A 17,152-nucleotide genomic window follows, 5' to 3' on the forward strand; every position below is an offset into this window, starting at 1 on the left:
ATCTGACAGTCTGACCCTTTTGCCTGCTTCTCAACCTCCAGCCTAGTTCCTTTGAGCTTTTTCCTCCAACAGCCCTACTCTGAAAACTAGACTTTCAGAGCTTTCAGATGGCTTTGGAATCACTCCAAACGCACGAGTAGATTGGTAGATCTTCTCGTCCAAAGTTGACACACTCCCTTGAACCCTCACTGCCCTCTACTTTCTCTACGAAATTTATGATTTTTGTGTGATTTGAAAATAAAATCCCAACTCCCTATTTATAGGCGTTCAAATTTCTCGTGGAATTGACAGCATCTACTTGGCTGCATGACCAAATGTTTAATCCTCCCTTTATTAACGTAAGCTAACTTCACNCCCTCTACTTTCTCTACGAAATTTATGATTTTTGTGTGATTTGAAAATGAAATCCCAACTCCCTATTTATAGGCGTTCAAATTGCTCGTGGGATTGATACCAGCTACTTGCGTGCATGACCAAATGTTTAATCCTCCCTTTATCAACGTAAGCTGACTTCTCCTTGATTCAATGTGTTCTTCCCAAATGCATCCAACATAATTTCTTAGGGTTTAAGAATTTCTCTTAATCGGACACCTAGATTTTAATTGTCGTTTTCTCTTACGTCTTCAAGCTTTGTTTGTATTCAAAATTTAAATGCATAATCCACCCCAACGCGTCCAAATACATCGCCCAGAAGCTTGCTCGGCCGTTCAATGCATAGGCGAGGCTTGGGCGTGACGTTCGAATCAGACAAAGCAAGGCTAATGCATAGGCGCTCTCGCTCTTTCCGCTCTCGACATTGTCGCTCTTTCCGCTCTCGGCAGTGCCGTTCACTTCACTCTCGACAGTGCCGCTCACTCCACTCTCGGCAGTGTCGCTCTCTCCCACTTTCTCACTGGTCTCGCTCTCTTCACTCTCACTTTCTCCAGCAATCTCGCTGGTCAGCTCTCTCCAATATCGCTCTCTCCAGCTTTCTCTCCAACTTTTCTCTCCACTCTTGCTCTCTCCACTCCTGCTCTCTCCAGCTTTCTCGCTGGTCTCGCTTTCTCCCATCTTCTATCCAATCTCGCTCTCTCCCATTTCCTCTCCAATCTCACTGGTATCGATCTCAATGATCTCGCTCTCAACGATCTCGCTGATCTCACTCTCAACGATCTCGCTCTTAGCTACTGCGAATTGTTTGTCTCCGTACAACTTCTACACAATTGTGTCACTAGTCACTTGCCTTCCAGTGCTTTGTGCACAACACGCATTGCACATAACTTCCATATTTTTCTTGGTCCTTCAGCCATAACGTTTTTCACATAACTTCTCTATACTTAGCCGAAATTCTTCCCCGAATTTTCCAAACTCAATCTTCATATTATTCCACATTGATTCCACGTACTTAATTTCTATATTTATTCCCACTTAATATTTTTCTTCAACTTTTCCAATATTATTTTCTCCTTTCAAATCTCCATTCCTTCTTTCACCAATCACACTAACTGTTTTCAACAACCTATTTATATACAAATTTCATTACAATTTTACCAATTAAAGCTCAACTTAAATTATTCAAGGAAAATCTACTTAACACTTAGAAATTTCCTTCCCCTTAACTTAGGATTTAACTTTTACTTAGTTAATTCCTTTTATCACTTGCTTAAGTAAGGAAAATAGAAATCCGAGTTTCACACCCATATCCTAGATTACATTTACCCTTGCATTTTATGTTTCACATTTTTATCTCTTCCATACAAAAACCCCCCATTTACCCTCCTAGTTAGGAAATTGGCTTAACGAAACAAATCGCGCTTCCCTGCGGATCGATCTAGACTTACCACTACACATTCTCCATCCATTTTAAATTTTTACAGGAATTAAACTGCCCTCCTCATTTTTAACTACAGTAACACCTATTTTCTTAGGCATTACGTGTATAGGACTGACTCATTCACCATCAGCAATAGGGTAGATAATACTTGCATCGAGGAGTTTAAAGACCTCTTTCTTAATGACCTCATTCAGGACAGGATTCAAACGCAGTTGGGGTTGCTGACAAGGTTTAGCTCCTTCTTCAAGAGAAATATAATGCATACACACAATGAGACTAATACCTTTGATATCCGCCAACGTCCACCCAATGACAAGCTTGTATGTTTGCAAGACCTTCACCAATTTCTCTTCTTGCTCATTGGCTTCTCCTAGATAGGCATACTTCATATGATAAGGAAGCTCTTTTAGCTCCACTTTAGGTGCCTACACGACAAAAGGACGCACCTTTCCAGATGAATCATTATCAGAACAAGAAGACAAAATGTATACCACATCCAAACTTGTCATATGGGATGAGTCAAATGTGCCATTATCCTGGTATGCAAATTTTGCTTCCATATTTTTCTCTTTTTCCTTTAGGGATGCTTGATAGAGATCAATTAAATGTTTTGACGTATGATAGGTATGTGATCAATGCCTAGTCATTCCGCATCAGGAGCATTTATTTTCAATACTTTTTGAACTCTTATTTTGTGAAGCTTTTCCTTTGTGATCATTCTTTTGTGTGGTTTTTTTTATTTTTTATTTTTTAAAAATTTGAATGATTAGAATGACCACCACAAAAATAATAATTATTTCTTCATCTGCCATGGTCACGACTCCGACCATGACCACGACTTCAACCATGATTAGTATTAAAATTCACATCATTCACTTCAAGGAATAGTGTCGTTTCAGTTGATCGAGATTCATGATTTTTCATCAATAACTCGTTATTTTGTTCAACTACGAGAAGACATAAAATTAGTTTAGAATATTATTTAAAACCATTCTCTCGATATTGCTGCTGCAATAACATATTTGAAACATAAAATGTAGAAAATGTCTTCTCTAACATATCAACATCAGTAATTTTGTCTCCGCATAATAACAATTTCAAACTGATTTTAAATAATGCTGAGTTGTAATCACTTACTGATTTGAAATCTTGTAGCCTTAAGTTCATCCACTCATAACGAGCTTTAGGAAGAATAACTGTTTTTTGATGTTCATACCTCTCTTTCAATTTTTTTCTATAAGATACATGAATATTTTATTGTAAGGTACTCTATTTTCAATCTCTCGTGGAGATGATGACGAAGGAAAATTATAGCTTTTGATCTGTTCTCACTGGAAGTCGTATTTGCTTCTTTAATAGTCTCTCAAAGATTCATAGTATCCAGGTAGATTTCGACATCAAGTACCCATGACAAATAATTATTGTCGTTAATACCAAGGGTGAAAAATTTTAATTTTGTGAGATTTGTCATGACAACACTATAATAAAATACTATATTTATATTAGAAATTTAATATATATTAAATATGCAAAATAAAGTTAAATTTATTAATTATAATGAAGAAAGAAAAACTGACATACCTTTAGAACCTACCTTTAACGAGGAAAACGATAGGAGCTCGTGCTGATAACGTATTGTGAATTTGAGAAATACAACGGTGCATAACTAGAACACATATATTGAAAAAATATGATATAATAAGAACATATAATAAAATAAATAAATTATAAAATAAATATAATATAATATATAAATATATAACATAAATAAATAACAAAAAGTAGATAAAAATAACAAAGAATGAATTTCTCCACTTTCTCCAATTTTTGGATTGATCACTGTCTTCCAAAATCTATCAAATATCACTCTAATTTGACAAGTAGGGCATGAATTACATGCTAATCTTGAAACACGTGAATAACATAACTAACACATATTCAATAGATATTAATAATAGACATCTATATCAAGTCTAATTTAACATATTTATAATATAAATAATGTTTTAAAAAAAAGCGATAATTTTCATCTTCTCTACCTGGTCATCCATCCGCGGGACCCAAACAACCGATTAGGGATTTGGGAGCCGTGAATTGCAGCGCACGAGCGATCCCTCTTTGTGCTCTTCGACTCGGGCCAATTTCTCAGCCATGTCGTCCAAGCAAGGTACGTCATTTCCTTATCCTTTTGGAAAATGTTAGCTTTTAATTTCGATTCGATCATCTTTGTCTATGCTACGATATATGATTCGATTCCCTTTTTAATTTTTTTAATTTTTTACCATTTAAACTTGATATGGAGAATCGATTTTGTCCTATATTTTTGTAGGAGGGAAAGCAAAGCCGTTGAAGCAACCCAAGGTTGAGAAGAAAGAATATGACGAGGTATGCTTTGAATTTATTATTTTATGGTTCTTTATTTTGAATGCAACTTTTGGGATCGTAGAGTTTCAATCTGCCTTACTTTCATTGTTTGGTTGTGTGTTTTTGGGTAGAAATCAGGATACTGGATTGTTTGTTCTTAAACATTAGGTGGAATTTGCCGTAACGAGTGAATCGACAAGTCCAATGCCTTTTTTTTGTTTTGGCTAAATCTGACTAGTAGAATGCCTCTCCACCTTGTATTGTGCCCAAAGAGAGTTTCTTCATGTTCGTTTCTCTCCTACATCAAATCTGTATTCGTTGGTTCATCTTCTCTTTCTGGAACGTCCCATTTCTACTTATGTTCATCTCGGAACCAGAGCACTAAAGCCCACTCAGTCCGACCATCTCCAAGACCAGCTCTTGAGCCCACTTTGGAGCAATCGCTGGTGTCTTACTATGCTTCTCTCCTTCAATCTTGCGTCATCCGAAAGGCGATAGAGCCTGGAAAGCAGCTTCACGCTCGTATGTGGCAAATGGGTATTAGTTTCAACCCTCTCTTGGCTACTAAACTAGTGAATCTTTACTGCATTTGCAACTCTTTGACAAATGCTCATCTCTTGTTTGATAGAATTTCCAAACGAAATCTGTTCCTTTGGAATGTTATGATTCGAGGTTATGCTTGGAATGGACCATATGAGGTTGCAATTTCGCTTTACTACCAAATGCAAGATCATGGTCTTGTGCCCGATAAGTATACCTTCCCATTTGTGCTCAAAGCTTGCTCTGCTCTCTCTGCCATGGAAGAGGGAAAGAAGATTCATAAAGATGTCTTACGCATTGGGTTGGAGAGTGATGTATTTGTTGGTGCGGCCCTAATTGATATGTATGCTAAATGTGGTTGTGTAGAGGGTGCTCGACAGGTGTTTGATAAAATTGATGAGAGAGATGCTGTGTGTTGGAACTCCATGCTTGCAACTTATTCTCAAAACGGGCAACCAGATGAGTCACTTGCTCTATGCAGAGTGATGGCGTTTGATGGGGTGAAGCCCACTGAGGGGACACTTGTCATCTCCATCTCAGCTTCAGCTGACAATGGCCTTCTACCTCAAGGGAAGGAGCTTCATGGTTATAGTTGGAGACATGGATTTGAGTCAAATGACAAGGTGAAAACTGCATTGGTGGATATGTATGCCAAGAGTGGCTCAGTTAATGTTGCTAGGAGTTTGTTTGAGATATTGGAGGAGAAGAGGGTAGTCTCTTGGAACGCCATGATCACTGGGTATGCAATGCATGGTCATGCTAAGGAAGCTTTGGACTTGTTTGAGAAGATGAAAGGGAAAGCTCTACCTGATCATATAACTTTTGTTGGAGTTCTCGCTGCCTGCAGCCATGGAGGGTTGCTTAATGAAGGGAAGATGTATTTCAGATCAATGGTAAGTGATTACATTATATGTCCGACTGTTCAACACTACACTTGTATGATTGATTTACTTGGTCATTGTGGTCACTTGGAAGAAGCATACAACCTCATAATGGAAATGAGAGTAGAGCCAGATGCTGGTGTCTGGGGTGCGTTGCTTCACTCGTGCAAAATCCATGGCAATGTGGAGATGGGTGAGCTAGCACTAGAGAAGCTGATTGAGCTTGAACCTGATGATGGCGGGAACTATGTTATTCTGTCAAATATGTATGCTCAAGCTGGTAATTGGGAAGGAGTTGCAAGACTAAGGGATCTAATGATGGATAAGGGCTTGAAGAAAAGTATTGCTTGTAGTTGGATAGAAGTGAGAAACAAAGTTCATGCCTTCTTGTCAGAAGATACTTCTCATCCTGAGTCTGAAGCAATCTATGCCGAGTTAAAATGGATAGGGAAGTTGATGAAAGAAGCTGGCTATGCACCGCAAATTGGGTCAGTTTTCCACGATGTTGAAGATGATGAAAAGGTTGATATGGTGTGTTGTCATAGTGAAAGATTGGCCATTGCTTTTGGACTCATCAGCACACCTGTGGGAACTAAGCTCTTGATTATTAAGAACCTTCGAGTTTGTGAGGATTGTCATGTTGCAATCAAGTTCATATCGAAAATCACTGAGAGGGAAATTACTATTAGAGATGTTAATCGTTATCATCACTTCAAAGATGGACATTGCTCTTGTGGTGATTTCTGGTGAACGGCTGGATAAGAATTTTGAAAACTCCAACTTGGGTGACAAACATGGGAAGTAGATGTAATCTTATTTTGCTATGGATGAGAATTGAAGAATTTTGGGTATAACAATTAAGGTATTCTTGTCCAAAGTAAGGATTTTCTTGCCGTGAATAACCTTGAATCATTGGAAATGAGAAATTAATTGTGAAGCAAAAGCAATAACCTTGGCCAATAAAAGGACCCTTTTACTCTTGAACTAAGGAAGGGTCGAGACATTGAGCAGCTACCCTTTTCGCCTTCCATTTCCAAAAATAAATAAATAAATAAATAAATAAAAGGTCAAGGGATCAGTGGAAAAGGCTCGTAGAGCATTTGAGTCTTGACTAATAAACTTGAAAGGACTTCTTCGGCTTCCTCTTTCTTTTCTACATCCGAACTGGCAAATGAAGTCTTAATGCTGTAAAGGATTTTATGCTTCAAAAGTTTCAAATGTGGGGTGCCCACTCTCAGGTTCTCATCAAAACTCCTCGAGGAGAAATGTTTACATTTAAGTAATGTGCACCTGATTTATGGGTTTGACATAGCTTTTTGCCCTTTTCACTATAAGCTAAGACATTTTTGTATTATTTTTTTAAATTTTTAGTTCAATAAGTAATTATTTCTGTCCATTCCATTCACCGGGGGGAAGGGAAGTTTAAGCTAAAATCATTAATTGATGCTCTCACTTGAAATTACTGCCTATTCCATTTATTAGTCATTTTTAATCAATGGTTGCTTTCATGGAAAGGAAGATGGAGAGAACTTGTATCTGTAACTTTCTGTACCTTAATTCGATGTGGAGAATTTTTTTTTGTTGTCAGCTAAGTAGCATGACAAGGTAGTGGTTAAAAGGCCCGTATTATCTTCAGAACTACGGTTTGAATTTTACTGGATTTTCTCAACAGGTGGATCTGGCCAAAATTCAAAAGAAGAAGGAAGAGGAAAAGGTGAGAACCATTACTTTTGAAGTTGAGACTGTCTCATAACTTTTCTTGTGGTCCATCAGCCGTCACGAAGATTGCTACCAACTATAGTTTTGAGTTTGATGTTTTGCAGGCGCTCAAGGAACTTAGAGCAAAGGCTCAACAGAAGGGGACCTTTGGAGGTTCTGGCCTGAAGAAGAGTGGGAAGAAATGAGAGTTCCCTACACAATATCAATATATGTAGAACACTTGTGCTGAAATTGCAGGCTTGTGATGTCTTTTTGATCAATAAATTGTTGACTGCTGCATGAATGCATGAATTTGAATAAAGTAAAATCCAACGTGATCCTACTTTCTTGTTTTGTTCTGTGTAAAAGCCTGGAAGATCATATGCTCGTGTAAGGGGTCTAAATGGTTTAGTTCGACTCGGTTTTAGTAGAAAATTGGAACCAAACCTATTAATTGATTAAAAATATGAAGAAACTGAAACCGAACCAGGTTCAATAGTAAACTGAACCGCTCAGACCGGTGGTTGGGGCGGTTGGGTTCTCGGTTTACTGACTGACACTGTGTGGGCGCAGACTCACTTGCAGAAGAGGGATTATCTTGTAAATTTCGAAAATTAAAACAAAATCCAGCATCACCCAATTTTGTACTCGCAACCTTGTGTACAAAGGTGCACAAACTCGCCAACTTGACCAGAAGGCTATTGCCGCATAATATATGTATTTAATTGGCCGACTCAGTTTTGCAATTCATTTTCCTGCCCAACCTGATTCGAACTGAAAATTTTAGGTTTTAACATATTTTCAACTCAAAACCGCCAACTCGACCGGTTTCAACTCGAACCGACGAGCGGTTTCAGTCAGTTTTGGCAGTTATATTGGTTTGTTGGTTTTTTCTTGCACCCCTAGCTCGTGTCCTTTGTCTTTTGAATGGAATGAATATAGAAGCTGAATGCTTCTCAATAAATATATCTTTTTAAGTTTTTTTTTTTTTTTTTAGAATATTTTAAACTATATTTAAACCAAAAGCTAAAATGAATTGTTAGGCTAGGCACCGGTGAAGGGGAAGTTTTTTGGGAATTGGGATTGAAATTTAGTTGTAGGTAGGATGTTCATGGATTGAGTTGGGTTGAAGGAGTTTTTAGATTCAACTCAATTGTTTGATTTGTTAATTTCTTTAATCTAAATAATCTCTATTAAAAAATGAATTCAACCTAACTATGAAACATTTGGGTTGGGTTGATTCGGGCTAATCGGATTATTTATTCAAATTTATGTTCTAAAAAGAAGTAAGATGTTAATACGAAAAAATTTGATTGAATTATTTTCATATATTGAATTAATATTTAAACGTGTTTTTAATTTATATAATGATTTTTTTCTTTGCAAAATGTTAAAAAACTATTTTTAGGAGTTATTAAAGTAGATTATCCAAAAAAAAAAAAAAATTTATATAACTTATATAAATATATGTATATAATTGCATCATAAGTTTATGTGTGTGTGTATATATATATATATATATATTAAAGTTAACAATAAGTTTGGGTTGATTTAGGTTGGTTTGAGTTATTTTAGGTGAACCCACTGACTCTACCTACAAAATTTTCTTTTATTTAAACCCAACCTAATTCAAATGAGTTGATAACCCAAATTGTATAGGTAGCAGCAGAGCCAGAAATTTTGTATATGGGCACTATGTAATTAAAAAAATTGTACAAAAATGTAAAAATAAATTTCATAGCTCGATAGATTAACTAATTTAGTACATATTACAACTCTTCTTTACGAGTTTTCATGTTTTGAAATTGATCCAAATTTCTTGAATGAAAAAAATATGATTCTGAGACTGACAAAGACCTTGTAAATATATTCTATGAACTTGATCTTAAATATTATTATTATATTTAGAAATTTTAGTTTTTAGACTATGATTTGCAGGTAGTTCTTCTAATTGATTTCTACATATAATATATTAGAATCAAAGGTATGTTTTCCTTTTGAAGATGATGACTCTATGGTCTCTATTGTTATTTTTCTTTTAAAAAATATATCCATATTAATATAGAGTTATCTCTACAGAGATATTTCTCAATAAAAATATTATGAATTATTACATAGATTTAAAAGTACGAAAATTAAAAAGATTAAGAAAATTTTGAAACTTACTTGTGAATGGTATGATACATATATCCTGACGAGAAACAAGAAACTTATTTTGTAGCTTTAGTTCTGAAATTAATTAAAATAAATATATAATAAGTAATACAAATATGAAAAATTAGGTTAAAAAAATTAACGATACATTTTTAATAGATTGTGAGAGTAAAAATTTTAGATTGAAAAAAATATCTATATTGAAATTGCTGCTAATTTATTATTATTATTTTTATCATTGTCTTATTTTTTAAAAATTTCAGAAAGGTTAAATTAACATTTGGCTCCATTATCGCCACTAGAATTCGATTTTTTATGAGAGTGGCTTGAAAGTCTTCGGATAACTCAGTCATCATCTGAATTCACTTTCTACGAGCTATTTAGTTCTTTGACACGTTCTTCCATAAGGGCAACAGAGCCCGACAAGCCATCCTCGCACTCGAAATTACCAGTTTTCATAGCTTTTGCTTCAGGGTCCTAACCCTTGTTAACAATTCCTTTATGGGCATCCTATCCAAGTGTTCAGCCACCATGTTGATTTTATTGGCCTTGTTAGAGACTTCTTATAACCACGTTTCTCAGAATCGAACTTGATTAGAGACTTCTATTAGATACAACATTTGCTCTTCTATCTTGACCAACTGGTCAACATGGGACTTATCCAACTGTTTCGTAGCGGACATGATCATAACTTCTCAACTTCACGAACCAACTTGGCTCTAATACCAACGGTCACAATCGCCTTTTCGAAAGCTTCACTTAATGATTGTACGATACTTGTTCCCGCTCAAAAACAAGTTAGCCAATTTGAATTCAGATCGCCGATGGCACACCGAGTAACTTTCACAACTTCTACCCCTGTTTCAGAGAAAACGAGTTTAGAGGAAAAAGTTTTTGTAAACATTTGAAAGCATGATTTGAGCAAAGAAAGATTGTAGTAGGCTAGAAAGCAATAAGCAACAACAACTACTTTATAGCACACCACTGGGTATGAGGAGATGATGATTAGTCTTACCCCTATATAGTACATTCTAAACAAAAGGAAATCCGCCACCCATGCATATGGAAATAGGCGAGAGGTCATACACTAAGAAAAGTACATAGAAAGTAAACTAACTAGCAAAATGAAATATATAGGATGAAAACATGGTAAAAAGAGGTAGAGGGGGACATGCGACCATGGGTAACACACCTTGGACAAGCATGGCCATGACATTCTCTCCCACTCAATTGGTTGACGTCCCCGTCAATCGTCTCTACCCGAACTCAACAAATTGTTGAGTAATTGCCTTAAGGTCTTCTGTGCACTCCCAACGAACTTCTCTATCTTGGAGGTTTTTCCACCTCTCCAGAAACTCTTCCAAACCTTGTCTTGGTCTTCTAACTTTACTGCTTCTTCCAACAAGTCTCTCATTGACTTCTTCCTCTGTCGTTCTCTTCGTCGTGGTAGGCGAACATGTCATAACACTACATCACTCATCAACATGGTCAGGGTGATAGGGCTTCAATCTACTTATGTGGATGACAGGATGAATCTCCAACCACGACGGTAATTGCACCCAATAAGAGGCTTTCCCAACCTTTTCGATGACTTCCATTAGTTCTTCATATCTCCTCATGAGGGGACGTTCTCTTTGGCTTCGCAATCGAAACTATTTTGGACGCAATCTTACTCGAACTTTGTCCCCTGGTAGGAACTTTCGGAATTTGGAACCTTTTCCTCCTCTTTGGAGGCAGGGACTTGTGTAAGTTATCCGACTCGACAACGCAACACTTTTCAAAGACACACAGAATTCTTAAGGGGCTTTCCCTTCCATGGTTTCAATTAACTCATGGGTAAGGTCCCTCTCCAACTGGAGGGCCGAGATCATCTTTATCTCGTTCGACTATTTGATCTCCACATGCACAACGGTGGGCGTAGATCCTATGATCACTAAGAATTTGGCGAGGGGTATATGAATTACCTTGTGCTCGAGCAAGAATTTCATTTCCAACACCATGTCAAATTCGTCCATTTTAATGATCATGAAATCGACAGGGCCACTCCAATCCCCCAACTTTATGACCGTTCTCTTTATTATTCCTGTAATAGGCAATGCCACAAAGTTCACTGTTTTTCATTTTTCTTACGCCTCCTTCACAACGCAGATTCAACCATCCGGCTTCTATTTCAGACATAAAATTATGGGTGGTTACAAAGTCGACCATAGTACTCTTGACCGATCTATGGTTGACCCAAACATTTATATACATCAATCCACCTTTTCGGGATTCCTTATTTCTCCCATATTCCTCTGGAGGGGCAGCTAAGAATTTTAGAGCCCCAACTCATGGGGTTTCATCTTCCTCTGCTTGTATATTCTCGTCCTCTGTATGAACAACTTTTCTTTTCAAGTCCAAGGTTAATGAGGCTTGAAAGGCATTAAAGGCTACTCATTTCGGACACTTGCTTGCCTTGTTCTACCCCTTGCATATATAATAGAATGGGGACTGATGAAAATTTTGTTGATTTGGCCCTCGCACGTATTACCAGTCTTCAGTTGAAGTGGTTTGCCATCCCCATTGATGTCTCTGTCTCCCCCATTATTGCTCGATGGGCTTGAACAGTTGCTCTTACTCCCTCTAGTTTGGGATCTCGAGTGTTACCTCATCTCTTGAGATTCATCAGTTAAGTCGAACAATCATTCGACCGCTGCATACGTGTCTGGAAGATCCTGTACTCCTTGTTCATATAATTTTGTTTTTACCCACGATTTCAGACCTTCGACAAAACATAAAACTTTGTCTTTTTCGGACATATCCCGTATGTCTAACATTAGCCCTAAAAATTGTTTCACATAGTCCCTAATAGTGTTGGTATATCTCAATTCTTGTAGCTTACATCTTGCCAAAATTTCAACATTTTTGGAGAAGAATTGAGATCGCATCTCTTGTTTCAGTCTCTCCCATGTGTTGATGGTGCACCGACCCTCTTGAATGTCCAGGAAACGAGACCTCCACTATAACTTGGTATCCTCTGCTAGATGCATCATTACCAATGTGATCTTTGATTCTTCAGTAGCTATGCTCGTAGCTCTGAAATACTGCTCCATATCAAAGATAAAATTTTCTAGCGCTTTCACGTCACGAGCCCCACATAAGAACTTGGGCTTGGGTACTTTTACTCCGTTGAATTGGACTGCACCCCTAGCTGGGGTCTAGTTTCCCACCGCTCTCATGGTGAGGTTAACTCTTGCACTGATATCCGTAATCTCTGCTCGGACGACATCGAGAGTGGCTCGAAAGTCTTCAGATAACTCAGTTACCATCTGAATTATCGCTTTCTGCAAGCTGTCTAGTTCTTTGACACGCTCTTCCATAGGGGCAACAGGGCCCAGACGAGCCTTCCCCATGCTCGAAATTACCAGTTCTTATAGCTTTTTCTTCTAGGGTTTCAACCCTTGTTAACAATTCCTTTACGGGCATACCGTCCAAGGGGCCAGCCACTGCGTCGATTTCATTAGCCTTGTTAGAGACTTCTTGTAACCGAGTTTCTAGGAACCGATCTTAATTAGGGACTTCTATTAGATACAACATTTGCTCTTCTATTTCGACTAACCGGTCAACATGGGATTTGCCTAACTATTTCGTAGTAGACATGATCACAGCTTCTCAACTTCATGAGCCAACTTGGCTCTGATACCAACTGTCACAATTGCCCTTTCGGAAGCTTCACTTAGAGATTGTGCAACACTTGTTCCCACTCAAGAACAAGTTAGCCAATTCGAATTCGAATCGCCGATAGCACACCAAGTGCTTTTCACAACCTCCACCTCAAAAATGAGTATAGAGGAAAAGGATTCGCAAACGTTTGAAAACATGATTTGAGTAAAGAAAGATTGTAGTAGGCTAGAAAGCAATAAGCAACAACAATAGCTTTATAGCATACCACTTCGAGTATGAGGATATGATGATTAATCTTACCTTCATATAGTGCATTTTAAACAAAAAGATATCCGCTACCCTTGCATATGGAAATGAGCGACGTCATACACTAAGAAAAGTATATAGGAAGTAAACTAACTAGCAAAATGAAATACATAGGATGAAATCATGATAAAAAGAGGTGGAGACGAACATGCGGCCATAGGCAATACGCCCTGGACAAGCATGACCATGACACTAGCCGATTACGATGATAACAATTTTAGTCACATAAAATTGCTACTAATTGGATTTCGTAGCACAAAGTTTTAAGCTCGCATGGGAAAAGGCCTAAGATGATCTAATCCTAACTCGATTTCTTTCTTCATCTCACTATCAGCCATTCTCCCTCGTTTTCACAGTAGCTGGCCGCACGCGTTTCCCCTCCCGAATTCCCCCTTGCGCTCCATTAGATTTCCTCCATTGGAGATTCAAGTAGCAAGGACCACTATCGATCTTGCATTGTTCGAAAGTGAAAGAAGCCTGGATCCATTTCCATATTTAATTCCACCATTACCTAATTTTCTTGCCAATTTCCATGTCTATTGCCTGATATTATGACTATGATATTTGACAAATGGACGTCAAGACTACTTTTTTGAATGAAAATCTTGAGGAGACCATATATATGGAGCAGCCTGATCGAAGGTCAAAAGCAAAATGTTTGCATGCTTAATCGGTTCATTTATGGATTAAAACAAGCTTCTTGATTTTGGAATATAGGATTTGATACTGCGATCAAATCTTATGGATTTGATCAAAATGTTGATGAGTCTTGTGTTTACAAGAGAATAATCAATACTTTAGTAGCTTTTCTTGTGTTGTATGTGGACAATATCCTACTTATTGGGAATGATGTAGGTTTACTGCCTGAAATTAAAAATCGGTTAGTGGCCCAATTTTAAATGAAAGGTTTGGGAGAGTCGCAGTTTGTTTTGGGCATTCAGATCCTTAAGGATCAAAAGAAAAAAACGCTAGCCCTGTCCCAAACATCATACATTGACAAGATGCTTGTCAAATTTTCGATGCAGAACTCCAAAAGAGGTTTGCTCCCTTTCAAGCGTGAAGTTATTTTGTCTAAGGAATAGTGTCCTAAGTAGGGGTGTTCCAAAAACCCGGTAACCCGACCAACCCGGACTACCCAACTCAAACCGCAAGGTTTGGGTTAAAAAATTTTAAAAATTTTAAATTCGGGTCGGGTCTCGGGTTACCCCATTTCAGGTCGGGTCGACATATAGTAGTTAAAATAACAACATAAATGGAGGGGAGCATTAACAAGACGCAGGCAGTTGCACGGCCCAACGCAATCCATCCGAAGAATTGGAGATTACGCTTTCTTTTATTAATATATATATATATATATAAAATTAAAAAAAAAAAAAACAGAATTGGAATGAAACCCTTGCCGCGGCCGCTCAATAGACTCAAGTTGAAAATTTTCCTTTTGTCCAGTCCATCATGCCACTCAGATCAGATTCGAAACCTCGTCGCGCCGTGCTCCTCTCGCCTTTTGACTGCCATCGAATCGCCGGACGCCGCTCCCCTCAACCGCTCCTCTCGCCGCTCCCCTCGCCTACTGCTTCAATTCCAAGCTTCACGATCTCCAAGCTTCATTCTCTCTTGCAAATTTATTTTTGTCCAGTCTGGTCTCCGCCTCGCCTACTGCTCCAACTCCAAGGAAGCTTCACGAACGACTCATCATTAGGGGTATTTTCTTCAATAAAGCAAGTAGATAACATTTGTTACATTTTGTTATAGGGAATGCTCTACTGCTCTTTTGGCCCTTTACTACAATTATCCTATTTATTTTTTTAAAATTAATTAACAAAAATTACGCCAGTACACTAAAAGGGAACATTTATATTAATATGATAAGGTAAATGTAATGTTGATAAGATAATTGTAATGTTGAAAAGCAGTTATATTCTATATAAGAAGAAGAAAGCAAAGAAAATGGCAGTGTGCGTTACATTTTGTATGCATTTTGTTCAAATATCATTTTGTTGACATTTGAAAAGATAAAATTTTGTTGACATTTCAAATCAGATACTTATGTATGCAAAACGTTATATAGCCTTAATTACAAGCTTCATGCCATCCGTTTAACCGTGATTGATTAATACATTAATTTTTATTCAATCTCGCAGTGTCTTGAGAATAGTTAGATAGATTCTTTAAAGTCGTCACAACGGACACGAAATCAAACACTGCTGAATCACAATTTTCAAACTTTCCCGTGAGTAAACTAATTTAATTTTTTATTGTGTAATGTGTACATATACCGTTTATTGAGAAGCTAGATAGTGTTTGTTTGTTATGAGTTAATCTTTATACAGTTAGATAGTGTTTGTTATAGATAGTGTTTGTTTGTTTTTTTCAATTGTATAGGTAGGTATAATAAGTTTTTTTACTAATTTCATTTATTTTATAGATGGACAACAGTAGCGGTAATGCAGGTGGAACTGATAATAATGAAATGCCTCCTCCTCCTTCTCCTCCTCCCCCTTATAATGTTAGCCAAACTCCTAAAAATATACCACTTTTACCTCCCAAGTCCAATCGAAAGAGACCTAATAAACCAACCTCATCTGTGTGGGATCATTTCACAAAAATGGAAGCAAGTGGTCATGATGGAGCTAGGTGCAAGTGTAACTATTGTGGTAAAGATTACGCATGGGATAGTAATACTTGTAGAACTAGTACTTTATGGAAGCACTTAAGAAATCAATGTAAAAAGTACCCATATAAAGAAGAAGAAAAAGGACAAACCACCCTAACTATCGTACCTTCAAATGATAGAAAAGGAGTCAATGCTAGTAACTTTGTGACGACATTGTTTAGCCAACAAGTGTGTAGACTAGCATGCGCTAAGATGATAATTATGAATGAGTTATCGTTCAAATTTGTTGAGAAAAGTTGAAATCATTTCTAGTTAAAAGCTCTCAAAGAGTTTGTCTTACTACCGACACATGGACTTCGCTACAAAATGTGAACTACATGGTCATCACTGCACATTTTATTGATTCTGAATGAGCTTTGCATAAGAAGATTTTGAGCTTTTGTCAAGTTGCTAATCATAAGGGGGAGACTATTGGAAAGATGATTAAGAGTTGTTTGTTGGAATGGGGGATTGAAATTTTTTTTCCATCACCGCTGACAATGCAAGTTCTAATGATGTGGCTATCTCTTATGTTAAGAGAAGACTTAAAAGTTGGAAATTAGTTGTTTTAGATGGAGAACTATTACACATGAGGTGTTGTGCCCACATTATTAATCTTATTGTGAATGATGGACTGAAAGATATGCATGATTCTATTGCTAGTGTTCGTAATGCTGTGAGATATGTTCGATCATCACCTAGGAGAATGGAAAAGTTTAAAGCTTGCGTGAAACAAGGAAAAATTCAGTGTAGGGCTCTTGTTTGTTTAGATGTGGCAACTAGGTGGAATTCTACTTATTTAATGCTTGAACATGCAATTAAATTTGAGAAAGCTTTTAGAACTTTAGAGGAGGAGAAAGAAGACTCAGATTTTGTTGATTACTTCGAGGAAGATGATCGTGGAAATAAAAGATTGGGGCCCCCAGTACTTCTGATGGTGACTTGTAGGCTGGTGTTTAATTAAGTTTTAAAAAGAGGCTTTTAATGATACACCACAACGAATAAGTGGATCTTCGATATGTGACTTTAATGTTGGTTATAACAGAAATTAATAAAAAATTCAATTTTCCTTTAAGACAA

At 37.2% G+C, this 17,152-nt stretch overlaps 1 protein-coding gene across 2 annotated transcripts; it reads left to right on the top strand.

Annotated features, from left to right (window-relative positions):
- The first annotated feature begins 3,819 nt into the window (after positions 1–3,819).
- On the top strand, positions 3,820–7,650 carry LOC120086026 (pentatricopeptide repeat-containing protein At4g21065-like). Of its 2 annotated transcripts, none has more exons than XM_039042422.1 (5): positions 3,820–3,980; positions 4,143–4,198; positions 4,309–6,836; positions 7,271–7,312; positions 7,422–7,650. In XM_039042422.1, the coding sequence occupies exon 3, from the start codon at positions 4,420–4,422 to the stop codon at positions 6,346–6,348; it is 1,929 nt and encodes a 642-aa protein (XP_038898350.1). In that variant the 5' UTR covers positions 3,820–3,980; positions 4,143–4,198; positions 4,309–4,419; the 3' UTR covers positions 6,349–6,836; positions 7,271–7,312; positions 7,422–7,650. The 2 variants fall into 2 exon arrangements, with proteins under 2 accessions (XP_038898350.1, XP_038898351.1); XM_039042423.1 differs by having other exon boundaries at positions 4,316–6,836.
- Positions 7,651–17,152: the final 9,502 nt, after the last annotated feature.

Source organism: Benincasa hispida, chromosome 9 (assembly GCF_009727055.1).
Source record: "Benincasa hispida cultivar B227 chromosome 9, ASM972705v1, whole genome shotgun sequence".
In the NCBI taxonomy this organism is placed as follows: domain Eukaryota; kingdom Viridiplantae; phylum Streptophyta; class Magnoliopsida; order Cucurbitales; family Cucurbitaceae; genus Benincasa; species Benincasa hispida.

Coding starts and splice junctions, on each gene's coding strand:
- LOC120086026 (XM_039042422.1), top strand. CDS start 4,420: ATGCCTCTCCACCTTGTATTGTGCCCAAAGAGAGTTTCTTCATGTTCG.